This window comes from Hypomesus transpacificus, chromosome 17 (genome assembly GCF_021917145.1).
Source record: "Hypomesus transpacificus isolate Combined female chromosome 17, fHypTra1, whole genome shotgun sequence".
Taxonomy (NCBI): domain Eukaryota; kingdom Metazoa; phylum Chordata; class Actinopteri; order Osmeriformes; family Osmeridae; genus Hypomesus; species Hypomesus transpacificus.
The window spans coordinates 574,041-590,162 of NC_061076.1; the positions used below are offsets into that span (position 1 = coordinate 574,041).

General features: G+C 37.8%; 2 protein-coding genes across 4 annotated transcripts; one reads left to right on the forward strand and one right to left on the reverse strand.

Annotated features, from left to right (window-relative positions):
* Nucleotides 1-237: 237 nt before the first annotated feature.
* Nucleotides 238-5,424, forward strand: nme4 (NME/NM23 nucleoside diphosphate kinase 4). Its single transcript, XM_047037534.1, has 5 exons — nucleotides 238-883; nucleotides 2,056-2,186; nucleotides 2,323-2,424; nucleotides 4,062-4,174; nucleotides 4,695-5,424. Exons 1-5 carry the CDS (start codon nucleotides 730-732, stop codon nucleotides 4,813-4,815), a joined length of 621 nt encoding a protein of 206 aa, XP_046893490.1. The 5' UTR covers nucleotides 238-729; the 3' UTR covers nucleotides 4,816-5,424.
* Nucleotides 5,425-6,328: 904 nt separating this feature from the next.
* Nucleotides 6,329-14,222, reverse strand: kctd13 (potassium channel tetramerization domain containing 13). 3 transcript variants are annotated; one of them, XR_006957495.1, is made up of 8 exons: nucleotides 14,075-14,222; nucleotides 11,045-11,423; nucleotides 10,770-10,939; nucleotides 10,463-10,552; nucleotides 10,225-10,277; nucleotides 8,536-8,731; nucleotides 7,176-7,524; nucleotides 6,329-7,079 (listed from the first exon to the last, which is right to left on the reverse strand). XR_006957495.1 is itself a non-coding variant. In XM_047038948.1 (8 exons), the coding sequence occupies exons 2-8, from the start codon at nucleotides 11,397-11,399 to the stop codon at nucleotides 7,246-7,248; spliced, it is 1,113 nt and encodes a 370-aa protein (XP_046894904.1). In that variant the 5' UTR covers nucleotides 11,400-11,423; nucleotides 14,075-14,222; the 3' UTR covers nucleotides 6,329-7,245. The 3 variants fall into 3 exon arrangements, 2 of the variants coding, with proteins under 2 accessions (XP_046894904.1, XP_046894903.1); XM_047038948.1 differs by having other exon boundaries at nucleotides 6,329-7,524; nucleotides 11,045-11,251; nucleotides 11,282-11,423; XM_047038947.1 differs by having other exon boundaries at nucleotides 6,329-7,524.
* Between the last annotated feature and the right edge of the window lie 1,900 nt (nucleotides 14,223-16,122).

Sequence of the window (16,122 nt, forward strand, 5' to 3'; positions counted from 1 at the left end):
TTCAAATCCTTCCGACAATCAAACTTTCACAAAACTAGTAAAATAAGATAAGTTAGTCATTTCTAAATTTGCACATTTGGTCAAAAGAGGTGAAAGTATTTGTTGGTTGATCTCAATCTGAATCTAATTGAATCTATTCAACCATTAACTGTTCTTTAGACTAGATTTGATGAAAAAAAAAAAAAAAAGACCTGATCAGCTGCCATTTGATTTTACTGTTTGTGTTTTTGTTAGTGGAGTTTTTATAGTTGCTTTTTGACCTACAAGAGAGTGCTCAAGGACATTATTTCAGGTTAGGTTATTTTGTTCTCGGGCTTTGACCTTTTTTATCAGGTACAAGATCCTCTTGTTAGTTTACAGAGTGTGTTGACTTTTCAATGGGGTGGACTTTCTGTCTTCAGTGTGTTATTCTACATATGCATGTTGATACCCTAACCCCAGTTGCAATATAAAAGTGAACATTTCCTCACTCATCCTCTACCAGTGTTTATTTTTGTAGTGCAGTTTCTTAAAATACTATAGCACCATTTGACATTAATTACAATAAAATAAACACGCATAATGAATGTAAGGTAACTAACCTTTCAGTTTTTTTACGAATAAACTATTCTCAAGTGGTCTTGATTATCTACACCTGCTGGCATGTTTGGGGTTAAACATGAAGTGACTCGTGGGGGACGTGACTCGTAAACCATTGAAGTTTTTGAGTGTTTCCATACGCTTTGAATCATGGTTCTTTTTTTTCGGGGTGCTTTGAAGAATATTTTTCTAAATGGTAAACTGTCATGTACTGTAGCAAATCCGTCAAAATATGGTTTTGCACCGGAAAACACCTTTACGCTGTTAAGACAAAGGAGCGTTGCTGGACACAACACTTTATCAGGTAATGTAAATAAACTGTTTGCGAGAAAAGTAACGGCCATCAGGTAATGTTTCATAGCCTACTTTGTGAAACCATTCCTAGTTGTGATTATTAAATGTTAATTGGTTAACATATTTGGATAAGTCAAATTAGGGAATGTGGATCCTCCACCATTCAGGATTAAAAGCATTTTCAATCACGTTTACCATTAATGTCCGTCTGTTTGGTTTGTTAAAATTCCAGAGGTGCGACGCATAGGCTACGGAAATACTTGTTGTGGTATTTTAATATTCGCTTTGTAACAGTAATATACAATTCCCTGAAAATATAATGGTCTACAGTGAGCACGTTTTAAAACTAATATGGGTATCACCATGGGACCATTGGGAGCGCATGACAACGTTTTGCGTTGAGCGCATGAGCCTTCACGTGCTTCTGAAATTGCTCATTTATATTGAATTTACTATTTTGCAAACGATTCTGTAAAGATAACATTCTATACGTTATTCATCAGTTTTTACAAAAACAAGTTTTGGTTTCCCAATCTGTTTTGTTGGCAATAACATCAAGATCATCATAGCATAACACAAATATTCAAAATATATATTGTCACAAAGTTCTTAAGCTGTATTCAATGAGTTAGGGTCCACTAATGAAGTCCAGACTTGAAAACAGCAAGGAATAGTTAGACTCTGTCCAGGGGCAGTTAGAGATGGCAGACTGTACAGGAGGGCAGTTAGAGATGAGAGACTACAGATGGGTGGAAGATCAGGATGAGAATGAACAGCTTCTACAGCAGCTTGGACTAACCCTAACCCCCTTGTCACCCCGTCCTTTGTTGGGACTATCTGTCTCCCCTGAACAAAGTTATCCAATAGAATACATATAAATGTTCAACCTTTCTCAACAAAAATAACATTGACAGAAACATTAATTTAACTAATTGGAAGATGCCAAAAAAGGGGGAGGGCCTGGCCTGGTCTACATCCCTACTGCCCCAGCTATACTTTCCCAACTCGTTCTTGAAAATGTTGACTCACATAGGGTTAGGATTATTCATGTAGAAATGAAGATTTAGGACCACATTAGATTTAGGCTAGATCATTAGGAAATATTACTTCACATTAGATAAAAAATTAAATAATGGTGCATGTGAAAGGCCAGTAGATGATGCAAAACAATCGTCCTTGCAGGGATCCCAGGAGTGACAGAGAGGACCCTCATTGCAGTGAAACCAGACGGGGTGCAACGCCGTCTGGTGGGACATATCATGCATCGCTTTGAACAACGGGGCTTCAAACTAGTGGGCTTAAAGATGTTGCAGGTAAGAGAATGCCTGACGAATTTGAGGTACAATATATGTACACCTTGTCTTTAATATATAGCACATGTAATCCAACCCTTTTAGTCAATCAGTCGCTACACTGAATGAATGCATTATGAAATGCCACTTTGTGCAGGTCCCAAACGATTTGCTCTCTCAGCACTATAAGGAGTTGAAAAGGAAACCTTTCTTCCCTGGTCTGCTGCAGTACATGACCTCTGGGCCTGTGGTTGTCATGGTGAGAGAATTTCATTCACATCGAATTTTAACTCCACCCTTAATCTTTATGGCACAACTTTTTAAAATCTTCCAATTGGCTAAATTAACATTTCTGTCCATGTTATTTTTGTTGAGAAAGTTTGAACATTTATATATATTCTATTGGATAACTTGGTCTGACCATTTACTTTCAGCCATGTACTATAGGCTACACCATACAACATAAGTATAACATTATCAGCCTGAGCCAAAATTCCGAAAATTCCATTTGTTGCTAGAATATTATGGGAAATAAGTCCTTCACTTGTAATTTATAGACTTCAATAACATAGACATATCCAATAAGGCAAGGCCGTAGCCATGGAATCAACATTGGGGGGGACGTTTTTTTTTATTTTTTATAATTTCGGACAGCGTGCGTGGTTGCCTGTCGTAGCGTAGCACATTTATATTTTTATATCAATATATTGGGGGGGACATTTTGACCAGATTTGAATATTGGGGGGGGATGTGTGTCCCCCAATATGCATTATGATTACGGCCTTGCAATAAGGTACATGACAGTATTGTTCTGTTAACTAAGGTTGTAACAGTACATGTACCGAACTGTCACGGTTTGGTGCTGAGTCAGTCCCATGTGTTTCTACTTTATTGATGGTTGGGGTAAAGGTTATGAGGTCGATAAGATTATCGACACGACACAATTTGTCCTCATCTGTCCATATTTTAGTGCTGGGAGCTTGAGAAATGCTCACGGCAAGCTAACTAGATAGAGGAAATGGGTTAGGGTTAACCCTAACCCAAGCTAACTAGATAGAGGAAATGGCTCAAAATGTAAAACAAGGGGCTCAAAAGTCCCAAATGGAAAATATGAACTGTTTTCACGGTCTTGTAGGGCTGCGCGATATATCGAATATTAGCGATAATATCGCAATAAATATGTGGCTTGTGTGTTAAGATCACTGTCTGGCTCCTCTGTGTTCACACACACACACACACAGACACACACACCTTGCACGCGCACAGGCACTCTTCTGCTCTCTTTTTGTCCTGTCACATAAGGACCTCTGCATGAATTGTTCCATGTGAGGTCCATTTTGTCACGTTACAAGTACCATGTTATGTGGCAACTGTTTAAATTTGCACTACACATTTTTTACTTTGTAACTATAGCTATTCTATCTAAATAGTTTTTGTTGTTTTCTATTGGGGGCAAAAGAAAATCATGTTTTTTTATCATTGAAATGAAAATGCACACATAACAAGATATATATGTAGAATATTGTAAAAATGTTGACAATATTGAGATATACATTTGTTATATATATCGCCCAGTCCTACTGTTTTGTTGACAACACTTTTTGAGCAGATTGACTTAAAGTTTAGGATCTGGCCTTGAAGTCTTGTGAAAAGAAACTTAGCATTTGGGATTTGTTGCATTTTCCTTTTGTACCAAACTGGTATTGAACTGTGACCCCAATATTGCAGTACGTTCTGAACCGCGACTTCTGTGTACCGTTACAACCCTATTAAAATCATATCCCTGTTTCAGTAAGATAATCTAGTTTACTAATCATTACAAATCTCCCTACTTAATTTTATTGGATGTCAGATTTTCATAGATATTTTTGAATGATCATATTGTTTGCTGTGTAGGTGTGGGAGGGACACAATGTTGTCCAGGCATCTCGGATCATGGTAGGCCACACCAACCCAGCTGAGGCCCAAGCAGGCACCATTAGAGGAGACTTCAGCATTCATATAAGCAGGTGATTTTGGTATAGTCAATATTTGTATTGGTATTTTCTTTATCCTTCAATAACATTTGCATCTGTGACATCCCTTATTGTTTGGGTTTGCTCTTGGGGTAGAAGGATGCTTAACATGGGTTTAATGAGATTGTAGGAAGGTGTGAGCACAATAAGCCGAAATGGTCTTCCTAAAGAAAGAATATACAAGTTCATTAAAATAGGGTGACCAGATGTCCTCTTTTACCCGGACATGTCATCTTTTCGAGACCTAAAAAATGCTCTCAAGCAGGTTAGGTGTGCAGCACAAGTGACTGGTGATATAGGTGTCCCGGTAAAAAGTGAACCATTGCCATGACACTTAAAACCCAGGGTTAAATCTGAAGTTACCTCGCTAACCCCCAAATCCTGCTTTGTTTTATATTATGTGCCAAAGGAATTGTGAATTCGGTTTTTAATGGCTGTAGAGCTACATTCACAATGGCACATGGCGATCTTAAATGGAAATACCAACTAAACCCTAATTGTTTTGTTTCTCTAGAAATATTGTCCATGCCAGTGATTCAGTGGAGGGGGCTCAGAGAGAGATCCAGCTGTGGTTTCATGGAAGAGAACTTCTAGACTGGGACTGCTGTGACCATAGTATTACCTACCAGTTGTAAAATGGAAATAGTAAATAAATCTAAACCCTAACTATAAAAGCAGGATGAGCGTTATAATCAAATCACCTCCTCTTCACCTCTTTTTGCGGATTACCATAACTTTTTGTTTTTGTTATATTGTATATTAAACACTTTTTACTAATACTATTCTCAGAATTATTTGGCAATTGTACCCTAATACTGTATTTACCCTACTAATTGTCTTAATCTTTTGTATTTTTGGTTCAGAAATACAGCTGCTTTCTTATAAATGTTTCTGTGAAGATGATTCTCATCCACAACAACTAAGTAAATCATCTTAGTTATATGTTAAAGTTGGTAAGTAACAATTATCTCCTTTTATGATTTTACTCAACTTAAATCTTTCTTAATAGATCATAGTTAATAATGGGGAACAATTGACAAGGAAAATATTTGAAAGGTTATCTGAAAGGTTACCTGGCCAAAAATATATTCTCAAAGCATTTGCGAAGATCCATTCACACTTCCCAAGAAGGAAAGGTCCAGAACATGGCTATTGTCATATATCGGTGCCTTTGTAATGATGTGTTATGATTTGGGATACATGGTTTTATATCTGTTTCATAACTACAATAAAACATTTTTGAACTGGTTGATGAATGTGTACTTGTTCACGCTTCTTCGAACATATGAATAACAGTATCAAACAAAGTTCAGCTACTTTGCTTGCTCCGAGTTCCAAGACTGTCTTATTCCTTAAGGCAGAGCAGGTAAGAACCAAGCAGTTTTGGCTTGAGTTCAAAAAGGATTCAAACCAAAATGTCCCACAAACCTCCCTTCAAAGTCACTCTCCCAAAACACATGAATGTACTGCCTGACTACCGTCGGGATGTTGGTCGGTAGACAAGTAGCCTGTCCTATACAATACAGTAACACAGCTGCAACTTTTACATGTTTTACATGTTGACTTCTTAGAACCAACCATTGAACCTGTCTCAAAAATAGTTTAAATACATTTATTGTAATTAGCTTTACCATATTCAATGGTATGTGTTTTGTATGTTCTTATAAGTATACCAAGCAAATAGACAGTGCACCCAGTGGTTTGCACCCAGACACTTGATGACTTGCTGTCATTTATCAACTAAGCATTCCATACTATACCAGTGCCATTAACCTTAGAATTAGATCCACATATTAATTCTCATTGGCACTTACAATTAGAAGAGGGGTTACCTATGCAAATTAGATTACATCTTTTATTTTTAATAAATTAGTGAGATATATTGAATTAGGCTGTACGGTTGAAAAAGGATACTTTTTAAATTGTGTGATACCTTTGCAATTCACATTTGAAATCTGTGGAAGAATGTATTGTTTACATCATCATGTCATTTAATAATGTTTACTTTTGTAACTGCTCACAGTGAATGCTTCCCGAATAAAGAAACTTGTACCCCAAGAAGTGCTAGATCAGTTTAGTTTAACAGACATAATTTGGATGCGCAAATATTGTAATATAAAAAATTAAAAAATATTCCATCCATACCACTTTAGATGTTAGCCACTCACATTTAATGTGGGAACTTGTCACAGTTAAAGAAAAATCACTTATTTCAAGGATCTAAATATAAAACTATATACAGTGACAAATGAATGAAGACAATGACATTTAACAAGACTTAAGTTTAACATTGGACAAACGAATTACAATGTTGAGAAATTATGGCTTGCACATCTGTTTAAAAAAAAAAAAAAAAAAAAAAATCCCCATTCTATGGCATTGGTATGGTACTTTCAGAACTGGAATTCAAAATGCAAATGAACAAAAATTCCATTATATTTCAGAAATTACATGGGGAACCCTGAATTTTTTTTAAATTGTAATTCAACTGTAAATTAGCTGCCTAAAACCTCTACTACAAAATCCCTACAAGGTGATCTTAGATAATACATTCAAAATAATAAATATAATAAATTAACCATATTTTTATAACTTAATGATGACAAATATAATTAAAAAAAATATGAAAGCAAATAGTGGGTGTAGTTTCTATTTACATATCCTTCCCCAGAAATCCCCAAGACTCCCCAATTACTACTTGTGCAATGTTTAAGTACCAAATTATGACTGTGAACCCCTCTATTTTGTGTTCATGACACTAACAATAACTGTTGAAATGATGTGAGTACATGTTATTTTGGTATGACATATCATTATTCATTCATTAAGCAGGGAATATTAAACCAGCTGACGGTACTTGGGCATCATTATTAGCGCATTGTGCCAACATCCAAGGCTCCTATCCAAAGTTTGAAATCAAGAGAACTTCAAGTTAGGTGTTTTCCAGTCTATAAATAATCAAACTTATCATATGTGCAGTGATTCCAAATGTTACCTCCTAGTAGTGCATCTTCGTCCGTCTTTTAATATCCTTCTCCATTTCCCCAGGAATAAAGACTTCTCTTTCAGTCTTTGTAGACAGTCTGTTGACCATGGCCCCTCTCATCATGCATAATGTGCCTCCTCACGTGGATCCGTCTCACCCTTCTGTCCCCTCCTGCCATGCCGGCCCCCTTGTCCCCTCCTGCCACGCCGGCCCCGTCTTCCTCCAGCTGGCCAGCCCTGGGAGAGGAACCCGAGCCACCAGACTCCAAAAGACCCACTCCACCAGGACCAGAGCGTCCATTCTCATAGATAAGAATATTGAGAGTTTCTTCAAAAATACGTGCTTCTGGAAACTCCACCTATCAGGTATGAAAAAGTATGATCAGCATTGGAAAGATTTTTTTAATTACAAGAATATTATACATATATTTAACAACAAAAAAGCCACCTTCCTTTCTAACCAGGAGCAAATTGCTAAACCCTCACAAATCCAGATTCAAAGCTGGACACTCGCCAGAGATGTTTGAGACAGCAATGATTAAGGGAACCCTAACCCAGTGATGAAGGGTTAGGGCTAACCCTAACCCTTCACACAGCTGGTCTCCGACGTCTCATTCATCCCGATTCTGTACTTATACTTGAGTGACTTTAACCAATTCACATCAGCTACATTAACTAGTCATTGAAAGTAGTTATCAACTCAGATTAAATGATGACATGGACAAGAATAATGTTACTATGACCATTTTCATTGACATAGCGCCCTATTTTTTTCAGACTACATAGAGGTTTACAGACTGCATAAATGACTCATGAGGCACAAGACAGTATGGCCCTGGGAGTTACAATTCTGTTAATTTGGGGTAAATATTATTCACTTTATGTCAATACAGATTTTCTTCACCCTCAATAATACACACAAAATATATTTTTTCTAAATCTAAGATTACCTAATTTAGGACACTTTCTGAACAACAAATTAGCCTTTGCCTGGATATCAGTAGCAGGTTAAACATAAGGATATCCATGTTTGACTACTCATCCTTTTCCAATTGTCTTCAGCCTATTGTCTGCACTTCTTTATAACCAGATGTCTATCTGAGGTTAGAATTTCTTTCCTGGGAGTTTTTCCTTGTCTTCTTTGAGGGGTTATGTTGGTTTAGGTGCAGTTCAATTGCCATGGGAAGCCCTCTGTGACATGGCAGGTATAAAGGGCTATAAACATATAATTTGATTTGATCTCATGTGTGCTAGCATTATTGGCATGCCATGTTGCCCATGTGCATATGTTTACTTAGCAAAAACTGTATGCCACACCATCGCCAGATTATACATCATCACGGTACTCTAACTTCTTTCGAGGCACTCACTTTGGTCTGTTTCTTCTCAGTTGCATAGACAATGGAGGTACAGCAGACCTCAGCAATCTTGCGGCCTTCGCCATAAAAGGACCAACAACAGATCTCATCACCAAGCACATCTTTGACAAACAGAACACGGCCGTTGAAGCGTAGACCCAGTTTATCAAACAGCTCAATGTTCTTGAGTAGGTTGTCATCAGAGTTACTAATGAAAAGGAAAAAATGGGTTTGTCAGTCCATAACAATTAATAATAACTAATGTGTGCCAACATGTTCAATAATTACATGAAAATCGTGTGAAAGGCGTCAGTAATATACGCCTCAAACCAATCATTACTCATAATTATACATTTATCTGACACCAAGAAAACCAATGACAAATGATGCAGTACTGTCAAAGCAGTTTTTTGTATAATTTACTGTTAAAGTTAACTGTGAATACTCTGGCCTTTATTATTAAAAGTGACTGGATAATGCTTTTTAAATATTACTAGATTATTATTACAGTATCTCCTAGGATGAAAACGATTTGGTTGACACCTCCATTCAAAATCTGAACACTACTGCAAATTTCTCCAACATATCAACCAATCGCAAAGCCTAATATACACACTTTATTGCACAAAATCACCAGTCATATTGCACTTATTTCATATTTTACATTGTATAGTAGTGTTTAGAATTATTTAGACCGTTGTACATTTTCTACTTTTTAATATTTAAGATTCTTATATGTTTATCATATGCCCCTTCCTGCCACAGTACATTCCTTGATTTTGTAACTTGTTGAATAAAGCTGATTCTGAGGCTTAGGGAAATACTTTGGCTAGACAACTATTAAAATATTTTACAACATCTGGCTAGCTTGCGCACGACTCCAGATAATTTCATAATTCAGTACAGTAACTTGATTCAATATGGGTATATTATTGATTACTCAATTGAAGTTCCTCTGTGTATTTTTGTCAAATTTTTTATTTCATATAATTAAAGATGACTTAACATCCCAGGGGGAATCACAATTTCTTCACCCAAGAGGAGTTCCGTGATTCTACCCAATGAACTGTTTTGTTTTTGGGAACTCATATATTGAAAGATATCTAGAAGAAAAAGCCTGCATTGAATAAACCTAGAAAAGATAATCTCTGTTTTATGGTTTGTGAAAAGCTTTGAAATAACAAATTTAAATGACCTAACCTTAAAGATGCTCAGCGTTCTGTTTTTTAAATGTAATTGTTGGAGCCTTTTTCTTTAGCTCTTTGGTCCTGGCCCAGACCTTGGGGAAACTACCTTCTTTGGTATGATTAATAGGTATCTGTAGCTCTGCCCAGCAGGAGGGGGCTTATAGAGCCCTGAGTGAGAATTTGTTTGAGGAAACAATTAGTTGGTTTTGAGTTGTTGATAGAGAGCGATATAGCTTTCAACCACACACTGCTGCTGGCACGGTGGTTACGTATGATTAATTAAAGTTTTTGATAGCCACCACAGTCATGAAACACCTCTTTTTTTTGCATTGCATTGGTTAAATAGGTTCTGGATGTCATTTGAACTTCCTTTCTTTTGAGGCTTTTCACAAAACATAACTCACCACAAACATGTATTATTATCACTACTACTTGTATGAAGTTAACACTTCTGTGCTTTCTATTTAGGTGAGGTTATGTCTTCTTCTGAGAACCGTTTGAAGGGTAACATTACCTGGTATACGAGTACTTGTTGTTTCCTCTGTTGTTTTGAAGCTTAACTACAGGCTGCAGAAGACAGGAAAACAAAATATGAATTCATTTATATTTACTGCTCAAATATAATTCACTACTGGATAATACTTCATTTGCACATGTAAGATCTATTGTTGTCCTAACACCCTGTATCGCCCTAAAACTTTTTCTCTTGAAGCTCTCCTTTGGCATTCGATATTCCCATTTGTTTCTCTCACCTTCCTACAGGTGGTAATCATCCTTTGTTCTTCTTTGGCTGAGGTTATCATAGGAATGCGGCACACCCCCTCATAAATGTCATTTCGCATCTGAGGGACACCAGAACCATTACATTCTCCATCAATATATCAATGAAAAAACAAATAGGACTGATATGACAAAAAACACAGACAAATCTTTAGAAGTAGATTGAGGAATTGTTACATACAGCATTTTATTCAATACATGGATTCTGATTATTATAAGGGTATGGATAAAGAACACCCAATTCCACTGCAACACTAAACAGATGAAGCGAAAAAGTACCTGCATGGTAGCGAGGCAGTGTTGGACCAGCCCCTGGACCCTGTAGTACTGAGCCTCTTTCAGAACTTCCTCCAGCTCTCTGTGTGCGTCAGGGAGAGGCACTGAGCCATCCCGTAAGAAGTTCAAAACCAATCCAAAATGGCGCCCACACCTATCCAACACTATCCAGCCTAGAATAAAACCATATGAAATGTTTCTTTCTTGTAACTGTCAACAATCAGCACTGTTTTTCTAATCCCAAAGTGTGAGCTCTGGTAGCAGGATATGTCACATACCTTCTGAATCTATAGCGACATCGGTTCCTCCATCACACATGCTCCTCAGCAAGCTTTCCTCTTTGCTCAGGGTTTGTACCGTGGTATAATGCAGGGAGCCCCCCACGTTCAACTTGATATACTTGCTCCTTGCCAGTGCTCCACCACTCTCCTTCTCCTCATAGCCCTGACTGGCAGATCCCTGACTGGCAGATCCCTGACTGGCAGATCCCTGACTGGCAGAGCCCTGACTGGCAGATCCCTGACTGGCAGAGCCCTGACTGGCAGAGCCCTGACTGGCAGAGCCCTGACTGGCAGACAGAGGAACAGGGACTGGGGAAGTTGCCATCCTCTGAGCTGAAGCCTCAGCAGACATAGCAACTCATGAAGCTACAGATTCCTGAATGGAAAAAAAAGGTACAGATAAGAGACCATCATAACATGTCAACAGGGTTTAGATAGGAGACCATCTTAACATAACATGTCAACAGGGTTTAGATAGGAGACCATCTTAACATAACATGTCAACAGGGTTTAGATAGGAGACCATCTTAACATACCATGTCAACAGGGTGTTGATAGGAGACCATCTTAACATAACATGTCAACAGGGTTTAGATAGGAGACTATCTTAACATAACATGTCAACAGGGTTTAGATAGGAGACCATCTTAACATAACATATCAACAGGGTTTAGATAGGAGACCATCTTAACATAACATGTCAACAGGGTTTAGATAGGAGACCATCTTACAGTTTTTCTCCATTGCTTTGGCTCAATTCTTGAAACAGAAATCACATTCTCAAAGCTCTAAGTGCATTTGGCAAAATGGCCTGTATGGCTCAGCACAACTACAGAGATCACCTTAAAAAGGTGAGATCTCATCCAAAACAGTTAACTCATGCTTCAAAACCAAATCATTTTCTCATACAAATCAGTCAGTGCTACCAAAATGAAAAGTTCCTTCTCGATTGCTGTGGATTTCTCTCGAAAAAAAGACATTCTCAAAGCTTTAAATACAGTTGCCAAATTAACCTAGATGGTTCAGCAAAACACCATGGCACACTTGCAAAAGGTCATTTCTCTCCCAAAACAGACAATTCATCAGTCAAAATGTAAACCTTTTCTCATACAAATAGTCAGTGCCACCAAAATAAAAAGTCCCTTTGGCATTGTGTAAACACTGCGGGTCAAAATGTTTAGATGTTTTGTCAGTATGGCAGTGGACCTTAGAAATATCCCTCATGTGCACTGTCCTACAGTTACTGGCCGGGTTTCCCAGATTCGTTAAGAAGCTCTTCGCGTTAAGAGCTTCTTAAGAGGGTTCTAAGAGCTTTCTAGAGCGTTCTAGAACGCTGGGGTATGTGTTTGTTTGTGCGTATCACATGTAACTTTTAAATTCCAATTAAAGCTTCTATATATGAACAATTCCCCATTTAGATTTTACAAATAAAGTAAACCTGTTACAGTATATTGTTATTGCTATAGTTTCCATTACTAGTTGGTGACCACGGGGGACGGGGCATTTTCACGTTGTTGCTAATGCTCTGACATTCTGATTTTACGTCAGATGCCATCAAGCGGGATCTCTAGTCGTAGTCAGTCCTTCACTAACCAATCAGCATTCATTACCAGAATGCTAGCGTGTTATGGCCAACAACGACTCACCCTTTAAGAAATAGAAAGGACATAAGTGCTCGTTCATTCAACTTTCGACCTATAATCCACGTTGAATTTATAAAAACTACAATAAAATCTGAAATTTCTCAACGACACTCAGGTGAAAGAGACAAATGTAGCCGTTTAGCTCCATAGACTCCCATTCATTCTGCACTCAACCGCGATCACTCACAGTGAAACTCTGGTGGAACTGCAACAAAATTCGGTACAATGGGGCTTAATAGGGAGTGGCAAAGGCTCTCTTTAAACAGTCTCTGCTGCAGAGGCGAATCTAGGTTCCAACTTTGAGGGGCTAAGCCCCTAGATAAAACCTATTATTTTTCCTGCGACCCAGCAAAACTAGAGTCTGGGGGCATGTTCCCCCAATATAAATCTTTGAAAATATCCTTTTAAATAGTGTCCTCTAGTGGGTTTTAGGAAGAGAAATTAACACATTTAGATTTAAAATATGACTCTTTTGCCCCCCCCCCAAATAGGGCTAGACACGCCCATGCTCTGCTGATTGATCTGGACTCCGAGCTATGTAAACTCTAACATTCTGTACTGGTTGCGTTTGCACCATCTAGCGATCATTGTGTCAGTAACAGAGTCTGAATACCCAACTCCGCCATAGGTAAACCCACAGCGCGCTTAATTATATCTCTACTTTCTGGATGAAATATACAGTACCCAGTTTAGCTCAAATGTACTTTGTACGATTTAATGTTCAACGTACAATACAATATACCTACAGAACAATTCGGCTAGGTGTTAGGCTAGCTTGTTTGCTTTATTGACACTATAGCAACAACGGTTCGCTCTTTCGGTCAGTTCAATCACATTGCCTGCGCGAACGTAATGTGGTCGCATTCTATTGAAAATGTGTGATTGGTTTCATATCACCAACTGCATTAACACTACATTTAGTCATTTGAACTAGGTTTGTCTAGCTAGCTAATCGTTGATATGAAATACTAAAAACCTCAACTCAATTTGCTTGGCCTATATTCATTCTAAAATTTGAATTATTTTCACATGTATTCACTTTCTTAATTTAAGTTGCCATAGAGCTAAACTGTCCATTGCGCATCGTCTTCTTCCTGTTTCATTGACAAACAATCGACGTGTAAACGCTGATCAGATCAGTGATTTTAGAATCCTGCCGCTCCGGTATCATGAACGGTTTCGAGACCCGGTCCAACTCCACCACAGTTAAGGCCAAGGGTTCCTGGGAGCCCAAATGTGACCCATTCTCAATGCATAGGTAGACTCGGTAAGAAGTTAACTACAGTAGTTGCCATATTTTTAGCTAGCTAAAGAGCCTGCTACATACTGCTACTCACGTAGCCTACTAGCTGGCCTATCTGTAAGTTAACGTTAGACTACTCACCAAACCAGGCCAGCAAAGTCGCTGCAAGTGTCCTGCTGTGGAAACGTTTGAATGTAAATGCTGAGAAGCTTAGGTTAACTAACTAGTTATAATACACAGTACAAAGCAAACTGCAAGCTGTCGTTGTTGACTGTGCATGTAACTGAATGTCTACTTCTCGTTTTACGGCATCCAGTTTATTGGTGCATTACCGCCACCTTTTGCTCTGGAGTATTTGTCAGACAGTGGCATTACAACATGATATCGTAGCCTAAAATTTCTCAGTCCCTTAAAGGAAAAACATCCCTATCGTTATTGTTACCCACCCTGCATCCACCTATACCTGCTTAAAACGTCACATTTCTCAAGTCAATAGAAATTAAATAACCGACCCGAAAAGGTGCATAAGTGCACAGTAAGTGCATACTAGTGCAGTGTCAATTAATCATTTAGCAGACACTCTTCTCCAGAGCCCATGATGAAGTAGGTTACACACACAGATTCCTAGTATTACTAGATAAGGCCCAGTGGCCGTGATGCAGTCAGTGAGTAAGATGTCAGCGACACACACATATTTCAGTGACACACACAATATATATAAATGCATATATACATAGTATTTTGCATTGTATTTTTTATTTAGGTGAAAACACACCTAGTCTAATATTAACTCAGTGGGGTTGCAATTCCTTGCATGCCCTGTCCATGTTTCCCCCACCTGAGCAGCTTGTTCTTACATTAGTCTATTAACATTTAGCCTTCAGCCAAATGAGTATAAGCATTCTGGTAAATTTGTATTAGGCTATATTGGAATGTTTTCTGCTACATACTGTAGCTATAGCTCATGTTAATTCCTAATCCATTTGTGTTCATTCCTGAATGTTCTCCATTAATTCCCCCAAATTGCCCACTGATACCTGATAATTTATCTTTGATCATTTTTGTTCATTTACAAATAGTAAATAGTAGATGGCTGAGCGGTAAGGGAGTCGGGCTACTAATCAGAAGGTTGCCTGATCGATTCCCCGCCCCGCCAAATGACGTTGTGTCCTTGGGCAGGGGGAATGTCCCTGTACTTACTGTAAGTCGCTCTGGATAAGGGTGTCTACTAAATGTAAATGTAAATATTCCACATGAATTCCCCCAAATTCTAAAATATTACCCCAAATTCCCATGAAAAGTTTCCAAGGCAGAAAATGTGCAGAATTTAAGGCAGGGCTCTATTAGGCTACTGGCGGTTAACCTTCTGATGTTTTTGATGTCGGATGTTCAAAAACAATATTGTAAAAGTTATAAATTCATGATTTTTTTGCATGAATCAGGACACAACTTCATGAAACCATTCAACAAATACTTTATTTTATATTCATTTTCTCTCTCTCAAATAAATAATACATTTTCTACATTATACCGTATATATAATAAATAGTAATAAGAGCAGAATAAATGTACAATGCAACAGTCCCTAGGACTCGCAAGTTCACTGCTCAAACAATAAACTGTAAGAAATTAAAAAGCTAAAATTTTTATACTGCATACAGCAAGCAGCCAAGATAGCTATTTTCATCAACACAGTGCATGTACAACACCAAACCTGCATCAATAACAATGATACTTTTCACTTACCATAATCATAAAACATGATTCAGTACAAGCAGTAAAATATACAATCATTGCGTGCTATAGCGCGATGACATTCAGGCCTTCACCTTTTCTTCACATCAGTCGAAAACAGGTGAAAATACAATTTGAAACAGCAAAGAACAATCTGTATTGCTGGCTTTACACATAATTTACATTTCATGAAGGAAATACTATGGCAACAAGAGAAACATTTAGATACATTACATGATGCAATGTTACATTTTGGCACTGAATAGTCTACATACTTTATAGAGTCAACCTCAATATTTAACCAAGTATTTACATTCAATATTTTTGGGTGTTTTGTATGTGCGCAAGTGTGTCTGGGGTTGTGCGTGTGGTGAAATGATGGCAGAGTGTGTATGTGTCTGCATTCCTCTCTCTCATTTGAATTTTTTTAAAATTTCAGTGTAACCTTCATCACA

Excerpts from the sequence above, each read along its gene's own strand:
- nme4 (XM_047037534.1), top strand. The coding sequence starts at position 730 with ATGGTTCTTTTTTTTCGGGGTGCTTTGAAGAATATTTTTCTAAATGGT. Across the intron at positions 2,425-4,061 it reads CTGGGCCTGTGGTTGTCATG|GTGTGGGAGGGACACAATGT; the intron begins GTGAGAGAATTT and ends TTTGCTGTGTAG. Across the intron at positions 4,175-4,694 it reads TTCAGCATTCATATAAGCAG|AAATATTGTCCATGCCAGTG; the intron begins GTGATTTTGGTA and ends TTGTTTCTCTAG.
- kctd13 (XM_047038947.1), bottom strand. The coding sequence starts at position 11,399 with ATGTCTGCTGAGGCTTCAGCTCAGAGGATGGCAACTTCCCCAGTCCCT. Across the intron at positions 10,940-11,044 it reads TGTCGCTATAGATTCAGAAG|GCTGGATAGTGTTGGATAGG; the intron begins GTATGTGACATA and ends GTTTTATTCTAG. Across the intron at positions 7,525-8,535 it reads CTGAGAAGAAACAGACCAAA|GTGGAGTTTCCAGAAGCACG; the intron begins GTGAGTGCCTCG and ends CATACCTGATAG.